Here is a 9,053-nt window from a genome sequence, read left to right on the forward strand (position 1 = left end):
CCACCCACACCCCCTACCCCACCCTCACCCCCTACCCCACCCTCACCCCCTACCCCACCCCGCAAACCCCCCTGACCTCACCCACACCCCCTACCCCACCCCTGACCCCACCCTCACCCCCTACCCCACCCCGCAAACCCCCCCTTCGACCCCCCCAACCCCCCGCCACCCAAATCCGCCCCCAAAACCACCCTTAATGCATGGGAGGGGCTAGTGGCTACTGGGTGAGGCTAGTGGTTGAGTGTGAGTGACTAGTGGGTACTGGGTGAGGCGAGTGGATATTCTTTGGGTCTTTCGGTAAATCGCCGTAGATAGGTAGAAAGAAAACAAAATAACAGAAAAACCACGACGTTTCGCTCACAACACAAGTGATCGTCATCAGAATATGAATTCCTGCAGCCCGCCATCGACCCGCCGCACGTCCCACCGGAACCAACGAGGCGGAGATCGCGCCTCATCGTCATCGGCTTTTATTTGATAAATACGGAGCGTTTACAGCGCGGGGTGACATGACGCGCACAGCGTACGGGCGACACGGCCGAAAGGGGGGGGGGGAGGGCCCCCCAAAGAGTTCAGGCCACGAGTTCGACCCTCGCCCCGGGGGTTCGACTCCCTACCCGGGCAACAGAGGTCGCAACCGGGTACCCGATACCCGTACCCTACCCGATACCCGGCGACCCGGCTACCCGGCCAGGTACGGGTAGGCCGTGAGTCACTGGCGAGTCACCGTTTGTCACTCATTTCCCAACGTCTTGTCTCCTCACAATTCAAGTGCCTAGAATCAACCCACCCGCGCCTGCAACATGGCTTCATCCCAGAGGTCGCAATCGGGTACCCGTACCCTACCCATACCCTACCCGATACCCGGCCGGGTATGGGTAGCCGGGTATCGGGTAGGGTACGGGTACGGCCGGGTACGGGTACCCGTTTGCGACCCTGGTGCGGCCGGGTATGGGAACGGTTAAGGAATCAAAACCCGTTTGCGACCTCTGCCGGGCAAGCTTTCTATGGGAAGCTGTTGTAGCACACACAATGGGCAAGCAAGTACAAGACCACGGGGCTGGTAGATTGCTACAGTAATCTCCTCCCCACCACCACCACCACCACCGCCGCCACTTTGCACAAGCGTGGACATCACATCTGCGCCTCTGCGTAAGGAACGAAAACAGGTGGGAGGGTTTCATCTTCTTGGTTCTTTCGGTAAAGTCGTCACGTAGAAGGGAAGTAGTAAAATAATAAAAATAAAACATAATAAAATACAATTCTCACGACGTTTCGGCTACAACGCAAGCAGCCATCTTTCGTTGTAGCCAAAACGCCGCGAAAATTATTTTATTATATTTTTATTATTTTATTATTTCCCTTCTACGTGATGACTTTACCGAAAGACACAAGAAGATGAAGCCCTGCAGTCACGAAAGCTTTAAATCGAGGTGGAGGGTTTCTCCACGAATGTGGGCGTCGCCTGATGAAGCTGGTGGCTGTGACGACTGGTGAAATGTCACAGAACTCGGATTGCAAACGTTGTGGCTTGTGCCGTGTGACGTGCCGTGTGCCGTGTGCGGTGTGCCGTGTGCGGTGTGACGTGACGTGTGCGGTGTGCGGAGTGCCGTGTGCCGAGTGCAGTGGGTGGGTGGGTAGGTGGGCGGGTAGGCGGGTGTGTGGTGGGTGGGTGGGTGGGCGGGTGGGTAGGTGTGTGGGTGTGCGGTGGGTGGGTGGGCGGGTGGGTAGGTGTGTGGGTGTGCGGGCGAGTGGGCGAGTGGGCGAGGTGTGTGGGTGGGTGGGCGAGGTGTGCGGGTGGGCGTGTGTGTTGACCCCGTGGGTTCTTCGCAGCCTCGGCCCTCGTCAGTCGAGCACCCTGCGGGCACCTCGCGCCACCTCGACGCGCGTCAACGCCTCGTCCCACTGCACAAACTGACGCGACAGCAGCAGCAGCTGCTCGGGGGGGGGGGCACAGGGCAGCACAGGGCAGCACAGGGCAGCACAGGGCAGCACAGGGCAGCAACGGTTGTAGTGCGGGTGGGCAGCAGAAAGGCACCACGGGAGCATGGTGGGACGAGGGGGGGGGGCACATGGGCAGTATAGGGCAGAGGTCGCAACCGGGTACCCGATACCTGTACCCTACCCGATACCCGGCCGGGTACGGGTAGGCCGTGAGTCACTGGTGAGTCACCGTTTGTCACTCATTTCCCAACGTCTTGTCTCTTCTCACAATTCAAGTGCCTAGACTCAACCCACCCGCGCCTGCAACATGGCTTCATCCCAGAGGTCGCAATCGGGTACCCGATACCCGTACCCTACCCGTACCCGGCCGGGTACGGGTAGGCCGTGAGTCACCGGTGAGTAACCATTTGTCACTCATTTCGGGTAGGGTACGGGTATCCGTTTGCGACCCTGGTGCGGCCGGGTACGGGTACGGGTAAGGAATCAAAACCCGTTTGCGACCTCTGGTATAGGGGTGCCATGAAGGCATTCATTCTAGATTTGAAGCTTTCGTGACTGCCAAGGATTCATAGTCCGAGGTTTTTTCGGTAAAGTCACGTGGGTAAAATTTTTAAATTAATAAAAGTAAAATAAAAATAAAATAAATGTAACTTTTATTCATTTTAAATTTTTAACCTACGTGACTTTACCGAAAAAACCTAAGATTATTGTGTCTGCCTCCGTGGCTTTGCTGAAACAAACCAAAAAATAGCGGTGGTGAAATAATAATCAAATAAAATGATTATAATAAATAATAATAACTAAATCAATCAGTGTGGGCGCAGTGTAGGGGCAGTGTAGGGGCAGAGTAGGGGCAGAGTAGGGGCAGAGTAGGGGCAGTGTGGGGGCAGTGTGGGGGCAGTGTGGGGGCAGTGTAGGGGCAGTGTGGGGGCAGTGTGGGGCCAGTGTAGGGGCAGTGTAGGGGCAGTGTAGGGGCAGTGTAGGGGCAGTGTGGGGGCCAGTGTAGGGGCAGTGTGGGGGCAGTGTAGGGGCAGTGTAGGGGCAGTGTAGGGGCAGTGTAGGGGCAGTGTGGGGGCAGTGTGGGGCAGTGTAGGGGCAGTGTGGGGGCAGTGTGGGGGCCAGTGTAGGGGCAGTGTGGGGGCAGTGTAGGGGCAGTGTAGGGGCAGTGTGGGGGCAGTGTGGGGGCAGTGTGGGGGCAGTGTGGGGGCAGTGTGGGGCCAGTGTAGGGGCAGTGTAGGGGCAGTATAGGGGCAGTGTGGGGCCAGTGTAGGGGCAGTGTGGGGCCAGTGTAGGGGCAGTGTGGGGGCAGTGTAGGGGCAGTGTGTGGGCAGTGTAGGGGCAGTGTAGGGGCAGTGTGGGGCCAGTGTAGGGGCAGTGTGGGGCCAGTGTAGGGGCAGTGTGGGGCCAGTGTAGGGGCAGTGTGGGGGCAGTGTGGGGGCAGTGTGGGGCCAGTGTAGGGGCAGTGTGGGGGCAGTGTAGGGGCAGTGTGTGGGCAGTGTGTGGGCAGTGTAGGGGCAGTGTGGGGGCAGTGTGGGGGCAGTGTAGGGGCAGTGTAGGGGCAGTGTAGGGGCAGTGTAGGGGCAGTGTAGGGGCAGTGTGGGGGCAGTGTGGGGGCAGTGTGGGGGCAGTGTAGGGGCAGTGTGGGGGCAGTGTAGGGGCAGTGTAGGGGCAGTGTAGGGGCAGTATGGGGGCAGTGTGGGGGCAGTGTAGGGGCAGTGTAGGGGCAGTGAAGGGGCAGTGTAGGGGCAGTGTAGGGGCAGAGTAGGGGCAGTGAAGGGGCAGTGTAGGGGCAGTATGGGGGCAGTGTAGGGGCAGTGTAGGGGCAGTGTAGGGGCAGTGTGTGGGCAGTGTGTGGGCAGTGTGGGGGTAGTGTAGGGACAGTGTAGGGGCAGTGTAGGGGCAGTGTAAGGGCAGTGTAAGGGCAGTGTAGGGGCAGTGTAGGGGCAGTGTAGGGGCAGTGTGGGGGCAGTGTAGGGGCAGTGTAGGGGCAGTGTAGGGGCAGTGTAAGGGCAGTGTAAGGGCAGTGTAGGGGCAGTGTAAGGGCAGTGTAAGGACAGTGTAGGGGCAGTGTAGGGGCAGTGTGGGGCAGTGTGGGGCAGTGTAGGGGGCAGTGTAGGGGGCAGTGTGGGGGCAGTGTAGGGGGCAGTGTAGGGGCAGTGTGGGGGCAGTGTGGGGGCAGTGTGGGGGCAGTGTGGGGGCAGTGTAGGGGCAGTATGGGGGCAGTGTAGGGGCAGTGTGGGGGCAGTGTAGGGGCAGTATGGGGGCAGTGTAGGGGCAGTGTAGGGGCAGTGTAGGGGCAGTGTAAGGGCAGTGTAAGGGCAGTGTAGGGGCAGTGTAAGGGCAGTGTAGGGGCAGTGTGGGGGCAGTGTAGGGGCAGTATCGGGGCAATATAGGGGCAGTATGGGGGCAGTGTAAGGACAGTGTAGGGGCAGTGTGGGAGCAGTGTGGGGGCAGTGTAGGGGCAGTGTGGGGGCAGTGTAGGGGCAGTGTAGGGGCAGTGTGGGAGCAGTGTGGGGGCAGTGTAGGGGCAGTGTAGGGGCAGTGTAGGGGCAGTGTGGGGGCAGTGTAGGGGCAGTGTAGGGGCAGTGTGGGGGCAGTGTAGGGGCAGTGTGGGGGCAGTGTAGGGGCAGTGTGGGGGCAGTGTAGGGGGCAGAGTAGGGGCAGTGTAGGGGCAGTGTAAGGACAGTGTAGGGGCAGTGTAGGGGCAGTGTAGGGCAGTGTGGGGGCAGTGTGGGGGCAGTGTAGGGGCAGTGTGGGGGCAGTGTAGGGGCAGTGTAGGGGCAGTGTGGGGGCAGTGTGGGGGCAGTGTGGGGGCAGTGTAGGGGGCAGTGTAGGGGCAGTGTGGGGGCAGTGTGGGGGCAGTGTAGGGGCAGTGTAGGGGCAGTGTGGGGGCAGTGTGGGGGCAGTGTGGGGGCAGTGTGGGGGCAGTGTAGGGGCAGTGTGGGGGCAGTGTGGGGGCAGTGTGGGGGCAGTGTGGGGGCAGTGTGGGGGCAGTGTAGGGGCAGTGTGGGGGCAGTGTAGGGGCAGTGTAGGGGCAGTGTGGGGGCAGTGTGGGGGCAGTGTGGGGGCAGTGTAGGGGGCAGTGTGGGCAGTGTGGGGCAGTGTGGGGCAGTGTGGGGGCAGTGTGGGGGCAGTGTGGGGGCAGTGTGGGGGCAGTGTAGGGGCAGTGTGGGGCAGTGTAGGGGCAGTGTAGGGGCAGTGTGGGGGCAGTGTAGGGGCAGTGTAGGGGCAGTGTGGGGGCAGTGTGGGGGCAGTGTGGGGGCAGTGTGGGGGCAGTGTAGGGGCAGTGTGGGGGCAGTGTAGGGGCAGTGTGGGGGCAGTGCGGGGGCAGTGCGGGGGCAGTGTGGGGGCAGTGTAGGGGCAGTGTAGGGGCAGTGTGGGGGCAGTGTGGGGGCAGTGTAGGGGCAGTGTGGGGGCAGTGTGTGGGCAGTGTGGGCGCAGTGTGGGGCCAGTGTAGGGGCAGTGTAGGGGCAGTGTGGGGGCAGTGTGGGGCCAGTGTAGGGGCAGTGTGGGGGCAGTGTAGGGGCAGTGTAGGGGCAGTGTAGGGGCAGTGTGGGGGCAGTGTAGGGGCAGTGTAGGGGCAGTGTAGGGGCAGTGTGGGGGCAGTGTAGGGGCAGTGTAGGGGCAGTGTAGGGGCAGTGTAGGGGCAGCATGAGGGCAGTGTAGGGGCAGTGTGGGAGCAGTGTGAGGGCAGTGTAGGGGCAGTGTAGGGGCAGTGTGGGGGCAGTGTGGGGCAGTGTAGGGGCAGTGTAGGGGCAGTGTGGGGGCAGTGTGGGGGCAGTGTGGGGGCAGTGTAGGGGCAGTGTGGGGGCAGTGTAGGGGCAGTGTAGGGGCAGTGTAGGGGCAGTGTAAGGACAGTGTAGGGGCAGTGTGGGGGCAGTGTGGGGGCAGTGTGGGGGCAGTGTAGGGGCAGTGTGGGGGCAGTGTAGGGGCAGTGTAGGGGCAGTGTGGGGGCAGTGTGGGGGCAGTGTGGGGGCAGTGTAGGGGCAGTGTAGGGGCAGTGTGGGGGCAGTGTGGGGGCAGTGTAGGGGCAGTGTGGGGGCAGTGTGGGGGCAGTGTAGGGGCAGTGTGGGGGCAGTGTGGGGGCAGTGTAGGGGCAGTGTGGGGCAGTGTGGGGGCAGTGTGGGGGCAGTGTGGGGGCAGTGTGGGGGCAGTGTAGGGGCAGTGTAGGGGCAGTGTGGGGGCAGTGTAGGGGCAGTGTGGGGGCAGTGTGGGGGCAGTGTGGGGGCAGTGTGGGGGCAGTGTAGGGGCAGTGTGGGGGCAGTGTAGGGGCAGTGTAGGGGAAGTGTGGGGGCAGTGTAGGGGCAGTGTAGGGGCAGTGTGGGGGCAGTGTGGGGGCAGTGTAGGGGCAGTGTGGGGGCAGTGTAGGGGCAATGTGGGGGCAGTGTAGGGGCAGTGTGGGGGCAGTGTAGGGGCAGTGTGTGGGCAGTGTGTGGGCAGTGTAGGGGCAGTGTAGGGGCAGTGTGGGGGCAGTATGGGGGCAGTGTGGGGGCAGTGTAGGGGCAGTGTGGGGGCAGTGTAGGGGCAGTGTAGGGGCAGTGTAGGGGCAGTATGGGGGCAGTATGGGGGCAGTGTAGGGGCAGTGTAGGGGCAGTGAAGGGGCAGTGTAGGGGCAGTGTAGGGGCAGAGTAGGGGCAGTGTAGGGGCAGTGAAGGGGCAGTGTAGGGGCAGTGTAGGGCAGTGTAGGGGCAGCGTAGGGGCAGTGTAAGGGCAGTGTGGGGGCAGTATGGGGGCAGTGTAGGGGCAGTGTAGGGGCAGTGTAAGGGCAGTGTAAGGGCAGTGTAGGGGCAGTGTAAGGGCAGTGTAGGGGCAGTGTAGGGGCAGTGTAAGGGCAGTGTAAGGACAGTGTAGGGGCAGTGTAGGGGCAGTGTAGGGGCAGTGTAAGGGCAGTGTAAGGGCAGTGTAGGGGCAGTGTAAGGGCAGTGTAGGGGCAGTGTAGGGGCAGTGTAAGGGCAGTGTAGGGGCAGTGTAAGGGCAGTGTAGGGGCAGTGTAGGGGCAGTGTAGGGGCAGTGTAAGGGCAGTGTAAGGGCAGTGTAGGGGCAGTGTAGGGGCAGTGTAGGGGCAGTGTAAGGGCAGTGTAAGGACAGTGTAGGGGCAGTGTGGGGGCAGTGTGGGGGCAGTGTGGGGGCAGTGTGGGGCAGTGTAGGGGCAGTGTAGGGGCAGTGTGGGGGCAGTGTGGGGGCAGTGTAGGGGCAGTATGGGGGCAGTGTAGGGGCAGTGTAGGGGCAGTGTAAGGGCAGTGTAAGGGCAGTGTAGGGGCAGTGTAAGGGCAGTGTAGGGGCAGTGTAGGGGCAGTGTAGGGGCAGTGTAAGGGCAGTGTAGGGACAGTGTAGGGGCAGTGTGGGGGCAGTGTGGGGGCAGTGTGGGGGCAGTGTGGGGGCAGTGTGGGGGCAGTGTAGGGGCAGTGTGGGAGCAGTGTGGGGGCAGTGTGGGGGCAGTGTGGGGGCAGTGTGGGGGCAGTGTGGGGGCAGTGTAGGGGCAGTGTGTGGGCAGTGTGTGGGCAGTGTAGGGGCAGTGTGGGGGCAGTGTAGGGGCAGTGTGGGGGCAGTGTAGGGGCAGTGTAGGGGCAGTGTAGGGGCAGTATGGAGGCAGTATGGGGGCAGTGTAGGGGCAGTGTAGGGGCAGTGGAGGGGCAGTGTAGGGGCAGAGTAGGGGCAGTGTAGGGGCAGTGAAGGGGCAGTGTAGGGGCAGTATGGGGGCAGTGTAGGGGCAGTGTAGGGGCAGTGTAGGGGCAGTGTAAGGGCAGTGTAGGGGTAGTGTGGGGGCAGTGTAGGGGCAGTGTGGGGCAGTGTGGGGGCAGTGTGGGGGCAGTGTAGGGGCAGTGTAGGGGCAGTGTGGGGGCAGTGTGGGGGCAGTGTGGGGGCAGTGTAGGGGCAGTGTAGGGGCAGTGTAGGGGCAGTGTAAGGGCAGTGTAGGGGCAGTGTAGGGGTAGTGTGGGGGCAGTGTAGGGGCAGTGTGGGGGCAGTGTGGGGGCAGTGTGGGGGCAGTGTAGGGGCAGTGTGGGGGCAGTGTGGGGGCAGTGTGTGGGCAGTGTGGGGGCAGTGTGGGGGCAGTGTAGGGGCAGTGTGGGGGCAGTGTGTGGGCAGTGTGGGGGCAGTGTAGGGGCAGTGTAGGGGCAGTGTAGGGGCAGTGTGGGGGCAGTGTGGGGGCAGTGTGGGGGCAGTGTGGGGGCAGTGTGGGGGCAGTGTGGGGGCAGTGTAGGGGCAGTGTGGGGGTAGTGTAGGGGCAGTGTGGGGGCAGTGTAGGGGCAGTATGGGGGCAGTGTAGGGGCAGTGTAGGGGCAGTGTAGGGGCAGTGTAAGGGCAGTGTAGGGGCAGTGTAAGGGCAGTGTAAGGGCAGTGTAGGGGCAGTATCGGGGCAATATAGGGGCAGTATGGGGGCAGTGTAAGGACAGTGTAGGGGCAGTGTAGGGGCAGTGTGGGGGCAGTGTGGGGGCAGTGTAGGGGCAGTGTGGGGGCAGTGTGGGGGCAGTGTAGGGGCAGTGTAGGGGCAGTGTAGGGGCAGTGTGGGGGCAGTGTGGGGGCAGTGTAGGGGCAGTGTAGGGGCAGTGTAGGGGCAGTGTAAGGACAGTGTAGGGGCAGTGTAGGGGCAGTGTGGGGGCAGTGTGGGGGCAGTGTGGGGGCAGTGTGGGGGCAGTGTGGGGGCAGTGTGGGGGCAGTGTGGGGGCAGTGTGGGGGCAGTGTGGGGGCAGTGTGGGGGCAGTGTGGGGGCAGTGTAGGGGCAGTGTAGGGGCAGTGTGGGGGCAGTGTAGGGGCAGTGTGGGGGCAGTGTGGGGGCAGTGTGGGGGCAGTGTGGGGGCAGTGTAGGGGCAGTGTGGGGGCAGTGTGGGGGCAGTGTAGGGGCAGTGTGGGGGCAGTGTGGGGGCAGTGTGGGGGCAGTGTAGGGGCAGTGTGGGGGCAGTGTAGGGGCAGTGTGGGGGCAGTGTGGGGGCAGTGTAGGGGCAGTGTGGGGGCAGTGTGGGGGCAGTGTAGGGGCAGTGTAGGGGCAGTGTGGGGGCAGTGTGGGGGCAGTGTAGGGGCAGTGTGGGGGCAGTGTAGGGGCAGTGTAGGGGCAGTGTGGGGGCAGTGTGGGGGCAGTGTAGGGGCAGTGTAGGGGCAGTGTAGGGGCA

The 9,053-nt window shown here is 63.2% G+C and overlaps 1 protein-coding gene across 1 annotated transcript in view; it reads right to left on the reverse strand.

The window, feature by feature from the left end:
* Nucleotides 1–452: 452 nt before the first annotated feature.
* Nucleotides 453–9,053, reverse strand: part of DCTN3 (dynactin subunit 3) — a 22,546-nt gene continuing 13,945 nt past the window's right edge. The window contains exon 7 of the mRNA XM_061581902.1: nt 453–1,935. Within this exon, the coding sequence (XP_061437886.1) occupies nt 1,846–1,935 (90 nt within the window). The 3' untranslated portion in view covers nt 453–1,845. The remainder of the gene's footprint in view (nt 1,936–9,053) is intronic.

Source organism: Lethenteron reissneri, unplaced genomic scaffold, assembly GCF_015708825.2.
Source record: "Lethenteron reissneri isolate LAM-NWPU_2019-01 unplaced genomic scaffold, ASM1570882v1 scaffold_1638, whole genome shotgun sequence".
Lineage (NCBI taxonomy): Eukaryota > Metazoa > Chordata > Hyperoartia > Petromyzontiformes > Petromyzontidae > Lethenteron > Lethenteron reissneri.